Source organism: Schistocerca americana, chromosome 8 (genome assembly GCF_021461395.2).
Source record: "Schistocerca americana isolate TAMUIC-IGC-003095 chromosome 8, iqSchAmer2.1, whole genome shotgun sequence".
Taxonomy (NCBI): Eukaryota; Metazoa; Arthropoda; class Insecta; order Orthoptera; family Acrididae; genus Schistocerca; species Schistocerca americana.
The window spans coordinates 287,484,869-287,508,924 of record NC_060126.1 but is presented as its reverse complement, the minus strand read 5'-3'; the positions used below and the strand labels follow the sequence as shown (position 1 = coordinate 287,508,924).

General features: G+C 44.6%; 1 protein-coding gene across 1 annotated transcript; it reads left to right on the top strand.

Moving 5' to 3' along the window:
- Positions 1-2,070: 2,070 nt before the first annotated feature.
- On the top strand, positions 2,071-16,963 carry LOC124545297 (cuticle protein 19-like). Its single transcript, XM_047124193.1, has 3 exons — positions 2,071-2,129; positions 10,502-10,600; positions 16,657-16,963. The coding sequence occupies exons 1-3, from the start codon at positions 2,112-2,114 to the stop codon at positions 16,897-16,899; spliced, it is 360 nt and encodes a 119-aa protein (XP_046980149.1). The 5' UTR covers positions 2,071-2,111; the 3' UTR covers positions 16,900-16,963.
- Positions 16,964-24,056: the final 7,093 nt, after the last annotated feature.

The window sequence follows — 24,056 nt, the reverse complement described above, 5'->3', positions numbered from 1 at the left end:
GCGAGCTGTGTCTGACGTTGCATTGTGCTGCTGGTAGATATCATTGTGTTGAAGAAAAACAAACTGCATGTAGGGGTTGACATGGTCCCCAAAGATAGGTGCACATTTATGTTGATCCATTGTACCCTCTAGAATGACGAGGTCACCCAGCACATGCCACGAAAACCATAATGCTTTCTCTTTTTAAATATTGCTGTTCGGTGTTTCTTTTCTGTCCGATGGAGCATAAAACTTAACTCAACTGAAAAGGTCGCCTGTCGCCTCTCAGTGGACGTCCAGTTGCGGTACTGGTGCGCAAATTCCAGCCTTGGTCGCTGATGAACAGCGTTCAGCATGGATGCGTGACCCAGACGCCTGCGTAGCAACGTTCTCGGAACGACCGTTGAGGAGACTCTGTCGGTAACCCTTGGTTCATCTGGACGACCAGTTGTTCGCCATACAGATCTCCACAAATGTCGTACCCCTGTCGTCTCTGGCCAACGGTGCACCACTGTTGCCTCGGCACTGGATTTCGATAGCGCTATTTGGCATGCACCGAACGCTTTAACCATGGGGGCAAGCGAAGACTTTACAAACGTAGCCGCTTCTGGAATGCATCCACCCTTGGCGCGAAAGCAAATAATCATGCCCTTTTGGACGTCAGATAAACCGCTCCGTTCCCGCATCACAACAACTGCATTGTGTTCCGTGTCTCCCCGACACGCTTTTATTCCCTCTACTGCTAGTGCTGCGGCTTTGACGTTGATCATGCACGGTGGTCAAATTAATGTGACTAGACTGAGTATTGGCTCTAAGCACTATGGCACTTACCATCTGAGGCCATCAGTCCCCTAAACGTAGAACTACTTAAACCTAACTTACCTAAGGGCATCACACACATCCATGCCCGAGGCAGGATTCGAACCTGCGACCGTAGCAGCACCGCGGTTCCGGACTGAAGCGCCTAGAACCGCTCAGCTACCGCGCCCGGCAGACTGAGGATTATGCTTGTGCTTCCAGGAAGTTGTAGGTGTTTGCTCCCGTTCAATAAAGCGATCTGCCGTGACTTCCCTCGTCCGCTATCCGCACATTTTCATATAGGAGCGCTTGAGAATGAATCTGCGACTCTGAAACTTGTTGCGAAGAAAATGAAATAAAGTTAAATAAGACGAGAAAAAAAGTTTAGTTGTAAAGTTACTGTTTCCAAAACCCCTAAGGGCGCGCAAATAGACTTCTCTATCGAAGATAATGGAGAAGATTATGGAAGAAAGTAATTAGGTAACTTCGTTTGTTTGTAGTTGATAATTAATTTTTCATGACTACAGACCGTATTTTTTGAGTAAATAAAGGTCGGTTAATTTTAACACCTTCACTATTTGTGAATGGTGGGATCCATGTGGTTCCCAAGTCGTGCAGCGACCGTAAACCACAAAATTACCAAATAGGCAGCAACCAGTAGCAAAATCATATTTTATTTATTCACTTTTGCAAATCGATTTCAACTGATTAACAGCCATCATCGGTGCTTTCAACCAATATGTGCCCTGAATAGTAATACACAGATTTATGTAATCAGTTGAAATCGATTTGCAAAGGTGAATAAATAAAACATGATTTTGCGACTGGTTGCTGCATATTTTGTAACCTTCACTATTGCCTCTGAGGTTGTCTTTCGCAGCAAGAGATGAATCGTAAGTTAGAAGAGAAGCAATTTATGCCTCAGGCTAGGGCCTAACATCCAGAAACCCGGTGTCGCCAATATATACATATATAGAAGTGATTGTCGTCACTGGCAGCAGAAAGAGTACTACGAACACAATTGTGCTCCTTTACGAACATTGCTAAGAGCAGCTAAGAGAGCAATTAGATTTTATGTAATTAGGGCGAAATTGAGCTCCTGGTGCCACTGTGCGGAACAGTGCGGGCGGCCATTACCAAAAATGCGGCAGCATGCGAGGTGAAACGGCGCCGGGTGGGAGGGGGTGGGGGGTGTGGGTGGTGTGGGAGGAGGAGCACGGGTACCGGAGCGTACCAGCCGCGGCCCGCCCTATATATACAGCGAGCGGCCGCGTACGTCGTCAGTGCCCCCACATCTACCTCACAGCCGCTCGACGCGACGTCAACCACTCAGCATGGCGTGCAAGGCTTTGGTGAGTACCTGAGAACAAACGAGGCGCAGCGTAGCGTGCGGCGGTGGGTACTTCGGACCGCTGTTTGGTCCTCCCCACTCCCGTGAACGGAACGAGGGAGGACATTGCTGTATGTGTGGCTGTGTACGTACTTTCATCTCTCCTATCTTGTCGTTATGGTATTTAACTGAGGTGAACGACAGACGCAGTAGAATTATTTAGTGTCCGCCTGAAACAATAGTTCTTTGAATTTTTCCAAATACGTTTCGTGAAAGAATAGTTTATTTTTGCTTCATTCACTATTATTTAAAATTGTATGCTGCGTCAAGAAGGATTCGAAGTAGTATCCCTGTCTGCTGCGAGCTGTGGCAACCATTTGTGCTGCACGTCTCACTGCCCAACTCAAAACTTCAACCTGCCATTGGTTTCTCTTCTTACTTTTTGTGGTGTCACCGCCAGATACCACACTTGCTAGGTGGTAGCCTTTAAATCGGCCGCGGTCCGTTAGTATACGTCGGATCCACATGTCGCCGCTATCAGCGACTGCAGACCGAGCGCCGCCACACGGCAGGTCTAGTCTAGAGACTCCCTAGCACTCGCCCCAGTTGTACAGCCGACTTTGCTAGCGATGGTTCACTATCTACATACGATCTCATTTGCCGAGACGACAGTTTAGCATAGCCTTCAGCTACCTAGTTTTCTACGACCTAGCAAGGCGCCATATTCAGTTACTAACAGATAATATTGTGAATCATGTACCGACAAGAGCGACGTTCATCATTAATGGATTAAAGTTGAGTATGAAACTAATTACGTCCGCTTTCTGAATTCTCATTCCTTGTCATGTTTGGTCGTGCGGTAACGTTCTCGCTTCCCACGCCCGGGTTCCCGGGTTCGATTCCCGGTGGGGTCAGGGATTTTCTCTGCCTCGTGATGGCTGGGTGTTGTGTGCTGTCCTTAGGTTAGTTAGGTTTAAGTAGTTCTAAGTTCTAGGGGACTTATGACCACAGCAGTTGAGTCCCATAGTGCTCAGAGCCATTTGAACCATTTGAACCTTGTCATGTTCCAGACATCACGTCAGTATAGTTCTTTCCTCTTCACGCCAGCCTGCGTGAGCTAAAACGTGTGCATTTCGGCCTCCTCTAGTAACACGGTGTTGGCTCTTCTGCCAACCCAACACTTTTCATCTACATCTACATCATACTCGGAGAGCCTGCTAAGGTACGTGGCGGACAGTACTTCTGTTAGCACCAACTGACCCCCACGTCCCTGTTCCACTCGCATATAGCGTGTGGGAAGAATGATTGTCGGTAAGCCTCTGTAATAGCCCTAATTTCTCGAAATTTCTCCTTGTGGTCTTTCCGAAAGATGTGTTTTGGGGAAGTAGTATGTTGTCTGGGTCTTCCCGGAAAGTGTTTTCCCGAAATTTTAATAGTAAGCCTCTCTGTGATCCACAAAGCCTCTCTCGTAACGTCCGCCAGTAGTTTGTTGAGGATCTCCGCAAAGCTCTAGCGGACTAAACGATCCTGTGCGAATCGCGCCGCTCTTCTTTGGATGTTCTCTATCAGTGGTAGGTGAACACCCCAACTCATGGAGCTCAATACAAGATAGAGAGAGCAACCAACGGGAGGCGAGTCCATCATGCAGGCTCGGATTGCACAGCTTACAGCGCACTGTCGAAGAAAGGCAAGATTTTGAGTCCCGGTCGGGCAAAAATTTCTCATAAATTTTCTGCGCAGCGAATACGCCACTAAAAAAAGAAAACGAGTTATTTCAGGGTCTTTTTCCACAGAATACTATGCTAGATTGCTCAGGATCTCTATAGCAGTCTACTGCTGACAGGAAACGGAAACAAATCTAGCAGCACGTCTCAGTATTCCTTCGACATCCTTAACTAATTCTACCAAGGAAGGACCTCAAACAATTCTTAAGAAGTCATACATAAATACCGCCTGAGATCATCTTGACAGATACATCACCATCACAAGTCGTTGTGCTCACTGCTGAGCGTCGTGACCGCATGAACAAAACGTCTCCATCTGTTACCAGTTTCTCTCAGAGCCTGGTGAAGAGGTAGACCTGAAATCTTCTTGATTTGACCTATCTACCTGCTCGCTGTTCTCCGTCTCGGTCTCTTGCTCTCCATTTTCCCTTTCATGAATATTTTTCCTGGCTCTCCTCCATCTCTTCTCATACGGTGGCCAAAGCACTGGACAATTTTTTGGGTTGACACGAGAAGAATGGAGATATTGGGTTGCTCAATAATGGACAAATGTGTTCTTCATTCAGTCCATTTTATGCGCAGCATCCTACGGCAGCACCATAGCTCAAATGTATCAATACGCTGCTTGTCTCTAGCCTTAATGATCCATGTTTAGCAACAATAAAAGAAGACGGAAAACACGAGTGTTTCAGCAAACTGGAACGATCACATAGATAGTGTTGTGGAGAAAGCACACCAAGGACTGTAATTTATTGGCAGAAGTCTCAGAAATCGCAACAGGTCTATTAAGGAGACTTCTTACACTACGCTTGTTCCCCTCTTCTGAAGTATTGCTGTGCGATGTGGGATCTAAACCAGTTAGGTATGATGGAGGACATCGAAAAAGAAGAGCAGCTCGTTTTGTTTTACAGCCAAATAGGGGAGAGAGTGCCAACGATATGATACGTGAACTGGGGTGGCAGTCATTAAAACAAAGCTGGTTTTCGTTGCGGCAAGACCTTCTCAAGAAATTTCAATCAACAGTTTTCTAAAAATGTTCAAATGTGTGTGAAATCTTATGGGACTTAACTGCTAAGGTCATCAGTCAGTAAGCTTACACACTACTTAACCTAAATTATCCTAAGGACAAACACACACACCCATGCCCGAAGGAGGACTCGAACCTCCGCCGGGACCAGCCCCACAGTCAATGACTGCAGTGACTCAGACCGCTCGGCTAATACCCGCGCCAACAGTTTTCTCCTTGGAGTGTAAAAGTATTTTGTTGGCCCCCACGTACGTAAGGAGAAATTACCGTCATCATAAAATAAATCAGAACTCGTACGGAAAAAAGATTTGTTAAGTATTCGTTTTTCACCGCGCGCTGTTCGAGGATGGAACGGTAGATAAATAGCTTATAAGTGGTTCGATGAACTCTCTGCCAGACACTAAATCGTGAATTGCGTAGTAATTACGTAGACGTATATGTAGGTGTGAATGTAAAGGATGGAGACTAAAAGCGGCCATATACTTTTCAGAGGATCCATCCCGGGATTTTCCTTGAACATCTGAGCAAACGTAATCACATACGTAGACAGTTCATCCATTCTGGGAATCGAGGATATTGATAATTTTTGCCTGTTACCTACATTCATATTGGCAAAATATCGGTCCCAGGGATTCAAAGACTTTCAAGAATATTTTAGTTTCAAGTCTGAAGTTTGATAATAAATGTCAAAAGAGATATTTTTTCATATGATATAATTACAAAATAACGATTTCGGAGTTTTCCCTTTACTTGTATCGTGAAACCTTGCTTCTTGCCAAATTTCATGATTCTAGGTCAACGGGAAGTACCTTATGTATAAGTTTCAAGTATTCAAGTATGTGACATTAATGGCCGTATCTTTTGACTGAATTGACTTAGAAGTATAAAATTCTTACACCGCCAAAGGACCATAGACCTTAATACTGTGACATAAATTTCAGTTTGGTTCGTCTACTCGTTCCTGAGAAAAAGGATTCTTAACAGTCGGACAGACAGACAACAAAACGATCTTACAAGGATTCCGTTTTCACGGAACCTTAATAAGACTTATAAACGATCAAAAGACACGGCTGATAAGTTTCTCTTTCCACCAACAACAATGTGAAGAAAAATGTAGTTCACGTGCTAAAATCTGAGAAGATCCTTTTACAACCCCAGGCGTCTACAAAATGGTGTAAGACAGACTGGAAGGGCTATTAAAGTCAGTTATAAGAAGCATCTGCTGCAAAAGAAAGATGGCAATGTATATAACTCCTCCTTTGCAAAGTATTTGTTTCCGAGAAAGAAACAGTAATTCTAATTAAATAGGTACTAGGCTGAGATTAGATTTGTTATAAGAACATGAAATATTCAGGCATTTAGCTCAAAGAGATGATAACATCTTGAATAACCAGCTGCAGCTTGCAAGAAAGAATTTCCTCGACAGCCTGAAGCTGCTGCTCACGGCCACATAGAATGTTTACCGGTCTCATTTGTATGACAATTTTTACACGTACATAGCGTTACTATCAGCCTTTACGCCATATTCCAGTAATGTTTTGGGCCTAATCTGAATTTTGGAATTTTTTGGTTGTTCTGCTTCATCTGTTGTTGGTAAACGTCTCTAATGCTAAGCGGAATTTTTTCCATTTTTAGCAATTAGCTTTTAAGAAATTTTAGTTCGTGGTCTTCTCTAACTCCCTTCTTTACAGTATTTATTACTATTAATAAAACTACTTACTACATACATGGCGAAATGTCTTTGCAAAGTTACTCTGTTATAAGCTGCTGTTTCTAAACGTTCTTAATGCTAGGCTGAATTTTCTCGATTTTCAGCAGCTGTGTTTCAATAAATTTTATTTCATGCTTCCCTCCCCCCCCCCCCTTTTTGCAGTATTTATATTTTTAATAACGCTTTTTTAATACAATCAGGCAAAAAGTCATTACAGTCTTATTCTGTTATTAGAATGTTTTCAGATTCCAAACTACACATTCAATCGATCGATTTACTCTATCCAGTGTTACATTTTCGAGTCCACTGGAAGTGTTTCTGGCGTGAAATTGTTTTCTTTATCTGAGCGTAAAATGACCACCGTGTTACCAGGAAAAAATTACTGGTATCACATCTATGGCTCTACATTTTCAGAGTAGCACTGTGTCCGCATCCAACAGTGCATCCAAATCGAACTAACGAGGAACCATTTCTCCAGCAATGTCTCTGTAGAGACGCGCGACCACGACCCCTCAGTTATACTCACGAAAATTGTCTTCTATTAGCAGTTATTCTGTCGCTGATTTTCCGGGGATTCCAGACTGCCCGTGTCGTTGGAAGGGCCACGTCTCGACCTTGACCATGTCATAACTCATAGCGATGGTTCTCTGTCTGCGGAGGAATTACTGGCTTGTAATTCTTAACGAATTGTTTTGACTGCTACTGACTTCACTTTTTTTACTTGAAACGTCTCGTATTTTGATATTCACGTCGTTCCACCTCGGATGTCTTATTCGCTAAAGTACAGGGTGTCCCAAAAAAGAATGTCCCGATTTTAAATAGAACTATTTATTAGGAAGAAGGGCTTAACACCAACAATTTACATACTACATTACTCGGAAAAGACAAAAGTTTATAAAAATCCATCATAAATGTTCAATATGTCCTCCATTGGCTACACGGACGACATCTAGCCCATAGCCGAATTCATCCCAAACTGAGCGTGAGGTGTCTTCTGTCACTGAAACTACAGCAGCTGATATTCTGGTTTTTAGTTCATCAATGTCACGAGGTAAGGGAGGAACGTAAACACATTGTTTAACATATCCCCACAGGAAGATATCACATGGTCTTAAGTCAGGGGACCTAGGAGGCCAAGAGTGCAAAACCCGGTCTCGCGGTCCTGTGCGCCCTATCCAACGTTGGGGCCACAATGCGCGTTACTGCACGCTCCAAGTCAGCGCTCGTAACGACATCTCGCGGATTTTTCTGAAACTCTAGACCATGCCGATTGTATCTAGCGCTGTTACCAGTGACATTTGTCTCAATATCATTACAAGTCAAAATCGGGTCCTTCTTTTTGGGACACCACGTATTAAGCAACTACCACTTTTCCACATCACAGACTATGCCATGTACATTCTTATGAGCATTCTCTGTTTGAATTCAGTACATTAATCAGATCCAAGCCAAGTGTCTTCAGTTGTACCTACCAATTAACAGTTCCCTGTCTGTGACCTCATCTTGTTAACTCTACGTAAATACACAGGATATACGCCCTGACGCGTTAAAAAATCCCGTTGGTAGGTTTGCAAAATGGGTAAGCAAATGAAAACTACACAGATCGGATTAAGTTATCGCCATAAATGTTACACAATACGTCCATGATTGCACCCGGGCGTGCACTTGTTCGTCCGAAGCAAGTCGACAGCCACGTGACCACTCTGTAAAAATTGCAGCGCGCCGTAAGCTCCGATCGCTCCACAATGTTGATAGACGGCGTCATTCTGTTGCAGGATAGTGCCTGCACAAATGTTGCCAGGGTTGTTTCGACCACGCTGCAGAAGTGTGGCTGGGAAGCCCATACACGTTCTCCATATAAACCGATCTCTTCCGGCTATTTCCATACCTTTGGAGCCCGGAGGAAAGAATTTCATGGCCGTCGAATTGCTTGGGACGAAGAGGTGCTCTCTGGGCACAATCGTGGTTCCGTAGACAACCACAAAATGTTTTCCGTGAAGGCATTGAAAGTCTTGTCTCACAGTAAAATCTTAACAGTTACGGCGATTACTTTTGAAATACACTACTGGTCATTAAAAGTGATACACACGCTAAATTTAACCGACAGGAAGAAGATGCTGTGATATGCAAATGATTAGCTTTTCAGAGCATTCACACAAGGTTGGCGCCGGTGGCGACACCTACAACGTGCTGACGTGAGGAAAGTTTCCAACCGAATTCTCATACGCAAACAGCAGTTGGCCGGCATTGCCTAGTGAAACGTTGTTGTGATGCCTCGTGTAAGCAGGAGAAATGCGTACCATCACGTTTCCGACTTTGATAAAGGTCGCATTGTAGCCTATCGCGATTGCGGTTTATCGTATCGCGACATTGCTGCTCGTGTTGGTCGAGATCCAATGACTGTTACCAGAATATGGAATCAGTGTGATCAGGAGGGTAATACGGAACGCCATGCAGGATCCCAACGGCCTCGTATCACTAGCAGTCGATGTGACAGGCATCGTATCCGCATGGCTGTAACGGATCGTGCAGCCACGTCTCGATCCCTGAGCCAACAGATGGGGACGTTTGCTGGACAACAACCATCTGCACGAACAGTTCGACGACAGAATGGACTATCAGCTCGGAGACCATGGCTGCGGTTACCCTTGACGCTGCATCACAGAGAAGAGCGCCTGCGATGGTGTACTCAACGACTAACCTGGGTGCACGAATGGCAAAACGTCATTTTTTCGGATGAATTCAGATTCTGTTTAACGCATCATGACGTTCGCATCCGTGTTTGGTGACATCGCGGTGAACGCACATTGGAATCGTGTATTCGTCATCGCCATACTGGCGTATCACCCGAAGTGATGGTGCCATTGGTTACACGTCTCGGTCACCTCTTGTTCGCATTGACGGCACTTTGAACAGTGGACGTTGCATTTCAGATGTGTTACGACCCTTCATTCGATCCCTGCGAAACCCTACATTTCAGCAGGATAATGCACGACCGCATGTTGTAGGTCCTGTACGGGCCTTTCTGGATACAGAAAATGTTCGACTGCTGCCCTGGTCAGCACATTATCCAGATCTCTCACCAATCGAAAACGTCTGGTCAATGGTGGCCGAGCAACTGGCTCGTCACAATACGCCAGTCACTACTCTTGATGAACTGTGGTATCGTGTTGAAGCTGTATGGGCAGCTGTACCTATGCACGCCATCCAAGCTCTATTTGACTCAATGCCCAGGCGTATCAAGGCCGTTATTACGGCCAGAGGTGATGGTTCTGGGTACTGATTTCTCAGGATCTATGCACCCAAATTGCGTGAAAATGTAATCATATGTCAGTTGTAGTATAATATATATGTCCAATAAATACCCCTTTATCAGCTGCATTTCTTCCCTGGCCAGCACATCCTCCAGATCTCTCACCAACTGAAAACGTCTGGTCAGTGGTGGCCGAGCAACTGGCTCGTCACAATACGCCAGTGACTACTCTTGATGAACTGTGGTATCGTGTTGAAGCTGCATGGGCAGCTGTACCTGTACACGCCATCCAAGCTCTGTTTGACTCAATGCCCAGGCGTATCAAGGCCGTTTTTACGGCCAGAGGTCGTTGTTCTGGGTACTGATTTCTCAGGATCTATGCACCCAAATTGCGTGAAAATGTAATCACACGTCAGTTGTAGTATAATATATATGTCCAATGAATACCCGTTTATCATCTGCATTTCTTTTTGGTGTATCAATTTTAATGGCCAGTAGTGTGAGTGACAGTTTACTTACTTTTTTCCCATATGTCTCATTGGCTGCCCTTCATTGTAGTTAAAGCCTTTCAAGGATGCTTGAAAGGACTCTACGCTCTAGCCGTGTTGTACTTCCCCCGCCCCAGTAGACAGGGTGGTGAGAAGAGCTGACAGCGAGGTGACACGTGACGTGTTGACAGGTCGTGGCAGCAGCAGTTGCACTCCTGGCGACGGCGACGAGCGGCTACCCCGGCTACGCAGAGGGCGGCTACGGGCACAACGTGCAGCTCGACTACCATGTGAGTACCCGTGCCTACAGCCGCGGAAGGAAAGTACTGGCGGTGCGCAGTCTCGCGTTGCCGCTCCGCCGCGCCACGCCGTCTGTCTAGCACCAGTCACACCCACCTGCTTTACGTATCGCTCTCTAGTGACATAATACCTGTGGACCAAGTGGCTTAGAGCTCGACGTACCGGAATACTCAAAGCAGGTAGCAAGCGAGTCAGGCGAGAAGCGAGACGCTACGTGCACTGATTGCTGCCCCACATGCGAGCTTTAAAACCCCCCTGTTAGGTGCGTGTTGTATAACTGCCGTCTTCCGTAGACCTCTCATTTTACGCCTAGCGTTCTAGTCTCTGATCACTATAATTTTCATCTCCTTTGCAGCGAAGAATTGCGAATTTTTAAACGAAGGTGACACAGTATGTAACGGTTGGGATTAGTAACTGTTGCAAGCGTCTCTCACTTAACTATGCCCCTAAGGGCACGTTACATTTTGATGTGTTTAGTTCGAGTTGGCGTTCTGCAGTAGTCCACAAAGCAAGTAAATATTACAGGGTCAAATAACTTGCATGTTAATGAATGTTTCGGGAAATTAGAACGCACAAATGCTTAACGAAATGAAACGTTACCTTCCATGACGCTGTGCTGATTCAGAAAAATGCTCACTCTGAAGTACCGGGTGATCAAGAAGTCAGTATAAATTTGAAAACTTAATAATCCACGGAATAATGTAGATAGAGAGGTAAAAATTGACACACATGCTTGGAATGACATGGCGTTTTATTAGAACCAAAAAAAAACCATATTGCTAGACGAGTGAAAGATCTCTTGGGCGCGTCGTTTGGTGATGATCGTGTGCTCAGCCTCCACTTTCGTCATGCTTGGCCTCCCAGATCCCCAGACCTCAGTCCGTGTGATTATTGGCTTTGGGGTTACCTGAAGTCGCAAGTGTATCGTGATCGACCGACATCTCTAGGGATGCTGAAAGACAACATCCGACACCAATGCCTCACCATAACTCCGGACATGCTTTACAGTGCTATTCACAACATTATTCCTCAACTACAGCTATTGTTGAGGAATGACGGTGGTCATATTGAGCATTTCCTGTAAAGAACATCATCTTTGCTTTGTCTTACTTTGTTATGCTAATTATTGCTATTCTGATCAGATGAAGCGCCACCAGTCGGACATCTTTCGAACGTTTGTATTTTTTTGGTTCTAATAAAACCCCATGTCATTCCAAGCATGTATGTCAATTTGTACCTCTCTATCTGCATTATTCCATGATTTATTCAGTTTTCAAATTTATACTGACTTTTTGATCACTCGGTATATATACTGAAGCGCCAAAGAAATCGATATAGTCAATCATATTCAAATACAGAAATATGTAAACAGGCAAAATACGGTGCTGCGGTCGACAACGCCTATATAAGACGACAAGTGTCTGTCGCAGTTGTTAGATAGGTTACTGCTGCTAGAATTGCAGGTTATCAAGATTTAGGTGAAGTTGAATGTGGTGTCACAGTCGGCGCAAGAGCGTTGGGGCAGAGCACGTACGGGTTCGCGATGAAGTGCGGATTTTGTCGCACGACCCCTTCACGAATACCGTGAACATCAGGAATCTAGTAAAACATCAATTTCCGACATCGCTGGGGCCGGAAAAAGATCCTGCAAGAACGGGACCAACGAAGATTGAAGAGAATCGTTCAACGCGACAGAAGTGTCGAAGGCCCACTCGTGTACCCTTGACAACTGCACGACAGAAATCTTCACGCCTAGCCTGGGCCCATGAACACCGACATTGGGCTGTTGACGACTGAAAACATCTTGCTGGTCAGACGAGTATCGTTTCAAATTGTATCGAACGGATGGGTATAGAGACAACCACGGACCCTGCATGTCAGCAGAGGACTGTTCAATCTGATGGAGGCTCTGTAAAAGTATGGGGCGTGTACCGTTGGAGTGATATGGGACCCCTGATACGTCTAGACACGTCTCTGACAGGTGACAAGTACGTAAAGATCCTGTCTGATCACCTCCATCCGTTCATGCCCATTGTACATTCTGAAGGACGAGGACAATTCCAGCAGGACAATGCGACACCCCACACGTCCAGAATTGCTGCAGAATGGCTCCAGGAACACTCTTCTGAGTTTAAACACTTCCACTGGCCACCAAACTCTCCAGAGATGAACATTATTGAGCATATCTGGGACGCCTTGCAACGTGCTGTTCAGAAGAGATCTCCACCCCCTTGTAATCTCAAGGATTTATGGACAGCCCTGCAGGATGCATGGTGTCAGTTCCCTCCAGCACTACTTCAGACATTAGTCGAGTCCATGCCACGCCGTGTTGTGGCGCTTCTGAGTGCTCGCGGGGGCCCTACACGATGTTAGGCAGGTGCACCAGTTTCTTAGGCTCTTCAGTGTATAACACCACACTCCAGACAGCTACAAAAGCTGACAACGACTAATTGTGAACATTTCATTGAGTACCAGGTTGCGGTCGTGTGTCTGAAAACAATCAAGAAATGAATTACTTCACTTAAATTACGTTACTGGTGCTGAGTGAATCCACACCGATTAATAATTTACAGTAATCTTTGCGTTCTCTGACTATATCTTCATTTCTCGTAAGTACTGCTTGACTTCTAACCAAGTAATTAATTTTTACCTTTTTAATTATTATATTAAATAAATTTGTTGTTATACTAGTGTTGTCCATTCGGTAAATGTAACCATTATTATTATTCATCAGATAACCTTCCATTAGGAACGTGGGTGCACTCAGCGACTGTGATATGATTTACAAATGACAGAGCACAGCAATCACTCGTCCTTTTTTGCAGGTTGTATTTGGCAAATCTAGATTTATTCAGTGTTGAAAGAACTGTGACAGACGCCCCAACAACGGGGTTCTGACATGCACTGATACTATAAAATAGTGCACTGATAACGGCTAGGCACTAGCCGAAATCTGGATTTGCCAAATAAGCCCTGCAAAAAAGGACGACCGATTGCCGTGCTCTATCATTTGTAAATTATTAATATTGTTCCTTATCTACTGGTCTACTGTTACATGCAATGGCTTCAGTGATATTAATTTCGCTTTGTGATTCCATTATTTTCATTAAGACGGCAGTCAGCCGTTCAAATGGTGCCATTACGTGGCTCAACCCTATTCGGGTGTAGGTACACATCTGCAATGATTGTTGTAGTAGGGGGGGAGAATTATCCTAAGTTTACATAGCCCGTCAAGTTGGTCATCGGTTATCTTCCGTTTTATTACAGCCTGAAGAGCAAGAAGGGATCAGTACAGTTTCCCCCATCTATTTCTTTTTCGTAATCCACGCTGGTTGAAACGGAGGAAGTCGTTGTGTTCGAGGTACCTCGTTACATTTGATATCGGAATATGTTCTAACAAGGAAACATCAGCAACTTGACCTCATATTTTAAGGAGAAAAAAGCACACAGCGAGATATCAGCCCCAGAAATTTATACCGGGCAAAAATTAGTTCTGATAGAACGCGGTTATGACTTTCTGAAACCACAGTTTTTAAGCTTTCGCGCACACCTATTGTTTGTCACTTGTTCCATCTCCCTACAACCTGCCTAATGCCCGAGTGCGGCCCGGCCCTCGTCGAAGTGAGTTAGAGCTTTGTCAAATATTGTTTTGTGACTGATGATATGCTCTGTTCACTATGTTAAAGTGCGCGATTTCTAACCTGCAGCTGGTGCCAGAGAGCTCTTTGCTTTTAACATCTCTATGTTGCAAATTCTCAAACGAATGAAAGAAATTAGTTTGTCATTAACAAGTAGCGAAGCAATGTTTGGTTATTATTATTACTGACGTGGGTTATTTCCTTTGGATTTTGAATCTGGCACTGTTAAAGCAAAGTTAATTTGCAGGAAACCCGCAATTCTTGAACGAGGTTGGCGTGATTAAATTGTAAATCAAAAATCATTAATTTTGTTTCATAACAATGCTTCAGTTGCTTATGTGTATTCATTTTTATATATGTGATAGTACAAGAATATCGTTCAAAGAATAGGGAATGTGTCTGAGCGTATGTCTGACATGTTACGTACCCATGTTACTCACTACTTTTTGCGTAGAATATGATGTGTTCTTGAACAAGATCTGAAACACGCCGGGCAGAGGCGACCACCTCCCCCCCGCCCCTCGCCATTCTCATTCTCCCACCCCTCTTCTCTCGCTTGCAACTTCTGGTGAATACAAGGGCTCGAGTTATTACTTCGTTGTACAGTGCACTGCTTGAAAATTGCTAAGAAACAGAGATATCGTTGGACAGGAACAATCACAGGCAATGACGACATGAAACACAGTACGTACGTAATAGAGATGAAGTGGTTTATTTATAGTGAACAATGGTACAGATTTCACCACATGGGAAAGCAGGCTAACGGACATAAATTTCATCTTTGACACAGGTTAGTACCATCATAAAGATCGATATCGGACTCTCAATAAGGAAGATGCCGTCCTCGAGCAACAAAACACATTTTGCACGCATTATTGATGCTGGCTGCCAAACTATTAAGGAGTCTTTGGGGGATATTGTCCCTCTCCTCTCTCAAGACGGTTTACAATTCTTGCACAGTTCAGGGAGGATGTCTATGTTGCGAAACACGTCTGCCATTAGCATCACTGGAATTGTAAGGGTGTAGGTAGGCCCGTGGAGTAAGCAGGCCATTCCATACGTTCAATATCTTCACTTTCCCGTGTGTTCGAGACCTCAGCGGTCCTCTGTGGTTGGCCACTGTCGTCCGTAAAAAGAAATTCGATACTTACTGCAGTCCTAAACACACGAACATACGGACATGATGCAGAACAATCTCCCTGCAATATAGCCGTGATGTAACGGTACCTCGCGCAAACATATACAATGGTGTTCGGCCATTGTGCATACATCTACATCTATGTGATTTCTCTGCTATTCACAATAAAGTGCCTGGTAGAGAGTTCAATGGCTCCACTCTCGAACGGCCCGCGGGAAAAACGAGCACTTAAATTCTTTTGTGCGAGTCCTGAACGTCTGCCCACACCATAACGCCTACGCCATACCGTTGACGGTCACGAACACTTTTTAGTATGTGACGAGTTCGCATCTCTCTGCACACTAACTGGTGGCCAGAATCGCTTGCCACAGTGAAGCGGGATTCGTCGGAGAACATCACTCTGGATCACTGTTTCTGACCCCAAACAAAATGCTCCCTACACCAACTCTTTCTCGACTATGGCGTAGTTGAAGTGGGAAGCATTTAACATGTTTCCGAGCATACAAACCAGCCTGATTTGACAGTCACAAAATCGTCCCGTTTGATGTTTGTGTCTCGGTAGTGGTTACAAGGTCTGCAGCGTTCTGCCTAGGACTGAAACGTCTGCCCCTATCATCCACTAGGGCTACGTCACGGTTGTCTTGCGGTGCTGCTTTCGTTTACCATTTCCAACTTCAGCGGCGTTTTTTAGTCGCTAGATGACACTGCTGGACACACCCATTATTGTGGCCAAAGTAGTGGTGCCACTGACCTGCTTCGAGCCGTCCAATTGCTCGTACACGATCGTAGAATGATGCCTTGCAGACACTTGTCGTACCACACGGAATGTCCCACTAATCGGCTCCACAATAACCTTCATCAAACATCGTGCTATATGAACTGTCGAAGGCGTACAGAGCGTGCACAGGCTTCGCTGCGTTGACATGTCCCGCTCTCTACATTTCCTTTCGCTATCACTGGTCGGCGTAGTTGTTCGGTTGTTCCTTAAGAATTGTTAGGCAGTGTTCTTCACTCTCAGGAATTGGGCGACTGCGATCTCCAAACAACTGGTGCGTACGGTTTGTAACCTGTAGCTGGTGGTGTACTTTCAGATGATAACCGCGTACTATTAGAACAATGGCAGAAATTTTCGGTGCTGGTGTCTTGCGCGTGTGCTTCTTTCTCTTCAAAATATGAGGTCGAGTTGGTGATGTTTCCTTGCTGTTGATTGCCTCTGCCGTGCAGCCACTGGCCTGCGTAACTTGCTCGTTGTTCTGTCCTGTCTGCCCAGGCGCCGGCCAAGTACGACTTCGAGTACGCGGTGCACGACCCGCACACGGGCGACGTGAAGCAGCAGTCGGAGTCTCGGCACGGCGACGTGGTGCAGGGTCACTACTCGCTGGTGGAGCCGGGCGGCGCGCTGCGCACCGTCCACTACTCGGCCGACCCGCACTCGGGCTTCCGCGCCGTGGTGTCGCGGCCGGGCCCGCACGGACACCCCGAGGTCACCTACCACGGGCACGGCCACCACTGACGCCGCACCGCTCGCCGCTTTTGTAGAAACCTCCGCAAATAAACTCGCACTTTGCACTGCAAAACGATTCTCTCATTTCTGTTCCCTTCCGCCACTGCATCCCACTGACAGACAAAACTCGTCCGCTGCTCCTGAAATCACTGAACCTCATTAGAGTACGGAATAACACTTATTGGGAGGGAAGCCTGTGGCTCTTTCTGGGATAAGCAGCTTATCAAATAAAAGGATACAAGCATGTTATTTTTTTTTCTTTCCTGTCTAGCAGTGAAGGAGAGCATTCTGAAGTCTCTGACAATTGCTTCTAGGAGTCACTTACTTGTTCAAAAGTTGAAAACACTGTCAACGTTGAAAGTTCTCTGTAAATAACACACTACTGGCCATTAAAATTGCTACACCCAGAAGAAATGCAGATAATAAACGGGTATTCACTGCACATATACACTCCTGGAAATGGAAAAAAGAACACATTGACACCGGTGTGTCAGACCCACCATACTTGCTCCGGACACTGCGAGAGGGCTGTATAAGCAATGATCACACGCACGGCACAGCGGACACACCAGGAACCGCGGTGTTGGCCGTCGAATGGCGCTAGCTGCGCAGCATTTGTGCACCGCCGCCGTCAGTGTCAGCCAGTTTGCCGTGGCATACGGAGCTCCATCGCAGTCTTTAACACTGGTAGCATGCCGCGACAGCGTGGACGTGAACCGTATGTGCAGTTGACGGACTTTGAGCGAGGGCGTATAGTGGGCATGCGGGAGGCCGGGTGGACGTACCGCCGAATTGCTCAACACGTGGGGCGTGAGGTCTCCACAGTACATCGATGTTGTCGCCAGTGGTCGGTGGAAGGTGCACGTGCCCGTCGACCTGGGACCGACGCACGGATGCACGCCAAGACCGTAGGATCCTACGCAGTGCCGTAGGGGACCGCACCGCCACTTCCCAGCAAATTAGGGACACTGTTGCTCCTGGGGTATCGGCGAGGACCAGCTAAATTTGACAACTTTCTTTCATTCATGCTCTAGCCTTAATAGTTTTCTGTCATTTTTAAATTTGCTAAAACTGCATTCTCGTGCTTTTTCATCGGCCTTTTCACCTGGAACACGCAAACAGCTACTTTGTTGACTTCCTTCGCTTTGTTAATATGATTGCTACATTGGGCACCAAATATGCTGCACATTTTTCAGACTGAGATAAGTTAAGACATTTCCTAGTCGTGGCGCTTCTGGTGCAGATAATTTAATCAAAATGGCTGCTGCATTTCACACCCCTATGACATCGCACCCCGATCTACCTCCGGAAACGGTGGGAAATAGGACAACTGGGCTATCTCCACCAACTTAACTCCCCCACACCCCCAACCCTACAATGTTACCCACCTCTCCTATGACATCACCCATGGAAATTTTTTGATTCCACAACCAGCTATAATTCAATAGGACATTGTTTTTACACCATGGCAGGTCCCATTTTACCAATGCAATGATATATCGTGCAGTGTTAACAAAACGTTAGATGAACCAGCCACTGCTGTAGATGTTGCAAGCGGATGTCTGAGCCACCCAGCAGCAGAAGGCCCCGATCTCTCATCAAGAGCGTGTGGCAGGCCAGTGGACCACATTGTCACTCTACAAAACAAAGAAGAGACACACGTTTTGTTTTTTCCTAAAATGTGCACCTGTAAGCACTGTGTCCCCTGCACACCACAGACACCTCCACATGTGTTCACTGTTCCGTGATAGAAAATTCATTGGAGCAGTTGTATTTAAAGTCAACGTACCTCTTATAAGCGACCTTCTATTAAAAAAAAAAAAAAAAAAAAAAAACAATCGCACCCCTTACGACTGATCGCAGTCCCACCCATATCATTTTCTTTACAGATGTCGGAACACTAACCACAGTAACTTTATGTTCCAGCACCATATCATTTCTGATTATCGTTTATAGGATACAGGGTCCGAAAAATTACGGTACTTCCATATTCACAACAGCTGAGTATCAGAGCAAAACCCTCCCGCCACATGGTAATTATCACATATTAGTCGAGGAATAAAGAATGTAACTACAGTTAAAATCCCCCATCGTATTTATGTTACGTATGGTCTTGTACGATAGTCAGCAAATGGCAGAACAGGGAGAACTGACATACTTATTGTAGAAAGAGTAACTTCGGAGGGTTTCGCTAATTTCTATGAAAACGTCACCTCACCCCCAGATGCATCACCCTAACGAGGTTTCTCTACTCCGCCACTTCCACAAAATGATTTAATATGCATGTTACTCAGTCATAATCTATGACAGACTGCTATTTAACAAATCTGTCACCCTTAACGACTGGGAGGAGCCGTATTTTTTCGTGTCTTGAAAAAAGCATATAAGATGAAGATCAACAAAAGCACAACGAGGATAATGGAATGTAGTCTAATTAAGTCGGGTGATGCTCAGGGAATTAGATTAAGAAATGAGACACTTAAATTAGTAAAGGAGTTTTGCTATTTGGGGAGCAAAATAACTGATGATGGTCGAAGTAGAGAGGATATAAAATGTAGACTGGCAATGGCAGGGAAAGCGTTTCTGAAGAAGAGAAATTTGTTAACATCGAGTATAGATTTAAGTATCAGGAAGTCGTTTCTGAAAGTATTTGTATGGAGTGTAGTCATGTATGGAAGTGAAACATGGACGATAAATAGTTTGGACAAGAAGAGAATAGAAGCTTTCGAAATGTGGTGCTACAGAAGAATGCTGAAGATTAGATGGGTAGATGACATAACTAATGAGGAGGTATTGAATAGAACTGGGGAGAAGAGGAGTTTGTGGCACAACTTGACAAGAAGAAGGGACCGGTTGGTAGGACATATTCTGAGGCATAAAGGGATCACAAATTTAGCATTGGAGGACAGCGTGGAGGGTAAAAATCGTAGAGGGAGACCAAGAGATGAATACACTAAGCAGATTCATAAGGATGTAGGTTGCAGTAAGTACTGGGAGATGAAGAAGCTTGCACAAGATAGAGTAGCATGGAGAGCTGCATCAAACCAGTCTCAGGACTGAAGACAACAACAACAACAACAACAACAACAACAACAGTATTGTTTCAGAACCAATCAACACAGTGGCATCTTATATTTCGACAGCCAGGTTGAAGCTCGTCAGTTGTGTTTGTGTTAGTACATTCGAGCCTCACACTACACATTTCTGATGTATGTTTACACATACAACTATTGTAGACTTAACACACAGATCTTACAAATTTTTTTGTTAAAGGTCCGTTCATGTATTTTAACCGTGGTTCTTCTCCCTGTGGCAAATCGGACTCAGTGAAAAGACAGTACCCGAAGACGACGGTGGATCGAGCTGGACGGCTTTTTGCTTAAAAGTACGAAACCTTTTGCCATGCCAAGTCACCCAACAATTTTACAATGACTAAAGGTACAAAATAAAACATACATAGGTTAGTAATAACAATATATTCTGAAATAAAAACAATTTAAAGTACGACACTTACATTATGCAATTAGAGTGACATTTGGTTGCAACTCGTCAAGTATTAATAGAATAATGTAGTATTAATGGCGGTGTGCCATAATGTGTATTATTAGGACCAGAGCTAGAAAACAAAAGGTGCCTCTTAGTCTAATGATATGACGATCAAAAATTTTCAAATGTTTTCAGCGGCTGCATATAGTATTTATACAACCGTGGAGTATATCTATGGCTAAAATTATTTCTTTATTTCATTACTTATAATTACGTTTTCTGCTAATAAAAGCTAAGCATGAAAATTTGCCTTTAAAACGGCCACCTGCATCTGTGCAGTTAAGCTATCTACATATTCCAGCACATTGATCATAGTACGGAATTTCTATGGTTGCAAGCATGAGCCAATCCATTTCCATAAGTTCTATCTTGCACTCTGATATGTCAAATACTTTACTACAAATTGTCGTTAAATACTTGTCTGAAAAATCTAAGTCTTCCATCAATTTCTTTTGCTGACAGACACACAGAAGGTCCTAATTTTCCCCTCTCAGTTTGGACGTGACAATGCTATCACGACTAATAACATGGATGCAGTAAACTCAAATCGTCACTCCTACAACCATTCAAAATACACCCTACACGCATGAAGACATTTTAAAAAATGTTACTCAGAGACTACATAACCGAGAGAGATTTCCCACCCTGCAGGCGGAGGACACTTACGAGTAACACACAGCTGTGGGCAGAACAGAAATGGGACTGACTATAAGCTACCTCCCACTATACACGATCACTGGCAGTCTCAATAGGTATACAGGGTGGTCCATTGATCGTGACCGGGCCAAATATCTCACGAAATAAGCGTCAAACGAAAAAACTACAAAGAACGAAACTAGTCTAGCTTGAAGGGGGAAACCAGATGGCGCTATGGTTGGCCCGCTGCATGGCGCTGCCATAGGTCAAACGCATATCAACAGCGTTTTTTTTAAAGAGGATCCCGTATTTCTTATTACATATTCGTGTAGTACGTAAAGAAATATGAATGTTTTAGTTGGACCACTTTTTTCGCTTTGTGATACATGGTGCTGTAAAAGTCACAAACATATGGCTCACAACTTTAAACGAACAGTTGGTAACGGGTAGGTTTTTTAAATTAAAATACAGAACGTAGGTACGTTTGAACGTTTTATTTCGGTTGTTCCAATGTGATACATGTACCTTTGGGAACTTATCATTTCTGAGAACGCATGCAATTACAGCGTGATTACCTGTAAATACCACGTTAATGCAATAAATGTTCAAAATGATGTCCGTCAACCTCAATGCATTTGGCAATACGTGTAACGACATTCCTCTCGACAGCGAGTAGTTCGCCTTCCGTAATGTTCGCATATGCATTGACAATGCGATGACGCATGTTGTCAGGCGTTGTCGGTGGACCACGACAGCAAATATCCTTCAACTTTTCCTACAGAAAGAAATCCGGGGACGTCAGATCCGGTGAACGTGTGACGACCAATCCACCTGTCACGAAATATGCTATTCAATACCGCTTCAACCGCACGCGAGCTATGTGCCGGACATCCATCATGTTGGAAGTACATCACCATTCTGTCATGCAGTGAAACATCTTGTAGTAACATCGATAAAACATTACCTAGGAAATCAGCATACATTGCACCATTTAGACTGCCATCGATAAAATGGGGGCCAATTATCCTTCCTCCCATAATTCCGCACCATACATTAACCCGCCAAGGTCGCTGATGTTCCACTTGTCGCAGCCATCGTGGATTTTCCGTTGCCCAATAATGCATATTACGCGGGTTTACGTTACCGCTGTTGGTGAATGACGCTTCGTCGCTAAAGAGAACACGTGCAAGAAATCTGCCATCATCCAGTAATTTCTCTTGTGCCCAGTGGCAGAACTGTACACGACGTTCAAAGTCGCCGCCATGCAATTCCTGGTGCATAGAAACATGGTACGGGTGCAATCCATGTTGATGTAGCATTCTCAGCACCGACGTTTTTGAGATTCCCGATTCTCGCGCAGTTTGTCTGCTACTGATGTAGCTACTACTTGGGCATCATCATTTGTTGCAGGTCGAGGCTGACGTTTCACGTGTGGCTGAACATTTCCTGTTTCCTTAATTAACGTAACTATCCGGTGAATGGTCCGGACACTTGGATGAAGTCGTCCAGGATACCGAGCAGTATACATAGCCCACGCCCGTTGGGCATTTTGATCACAATAGCCATACATCAACACGATATCGACCTTTTCCGCAATTGGTAAACGGTCCATTTTATCACGTGTAATGTATAACGAAACAAATATCGTCCGCACTGGCGGAATGTTACGTGATACCACGTACTTATACGTTTCTGACTATTACAGCGCCATCTAACACAAAGCGAAGAAAGTGGTCCAACTAAAACATACACATTTCTTTACATACTACACGAATATGTAATAAAAATTGGGGTTCCTATTTTTAAAAAAACGCAGTTGATATCCGTTTGACCTATGGCAGCGCCAACTAGCGGGCCAACCACAGCGCCATCTGGTTTCGCCCTTCAAGCTAGACGCTTTTCGTTCTTTGTAGGTTTTTCGTTTGATGCTTATTTCGTGAGATATTTGGCCCGATCACTATCAGTGGACCACCCTGTATATCGTAGAAAAGCTGTACCCAGCATTTTCCTCCACTGATGTGACGCTTCTTACACAATGGGTGGAGCACCCATTGCTCATCAGAAAATTCTCTAGGTGTTGCATCTCACATATTCGTCTCGAGTGTATTGATATTTCTTCTTTTTGATGATTTGACGGCTTATGCATGTATAGCCCACGTATATGTTGATCGCTGTATGCTATGTTCCCCCCATTTGTCGTAACCAGAACGTCTGGTCGGTCCTTTTTACCTCCATTGTGAAGTTTTGTTGTTGTGGAGACGATTTGGTGTCTTAGGAAGGGACTGAGCTGTTTCTCACAACGAAGGTATAGTCGGATAGCTGTTTCTCTCTCTCTTGGGAAACTGACGGATATTACACGTCTTTTAAATCGGAAAAGTACGTACCCTCAACCACGTTTCCCATGTCAGTCGTGCTTATTAGTAGCAGTACTGATTTTGAAGTATGCAGCAATGCCTCACTAGCAAATACAGCGAGAAAAAACGACATGAATACTTTCGTTAGCTAATACATGGAGTTGCCACTCATGCCCTGCTGCGTGAAAATGCATACGACGAAACAACTCGATCAGTAGCCTAAGGAGACGCAATAGTCTTATTGCAGTTTACAGTAGCATCACCACCACTGCCCTGGTAGCCTTCCTCTCAGACACAGAAGTCATGGACTGATGTTAGGTAGTTTTGCTCATGTGTAGGATAATATAGCAGTCACTACACCTCTAGAGTGCCCCCTCTTCACTCTATTGAGGTAAATGTATGTGACATCAGTCTACTCATCTACAGTACATGCTAGGGAATGGCATAAGTCTTTTTAACATGTTGATTCTTTTCCTTAATACTTGTGGAATAATATTGTTTGTGAGAACCAACCCTAATTTGCTAATATCTATATGCGAGTGCATGTGTGAGGACGCCGTTCCTGATACAGAGCTTCTATGTAATATCTTCTTTGTTGAAGTATGAGGGTTGGAACTCAGATAGTAGTAA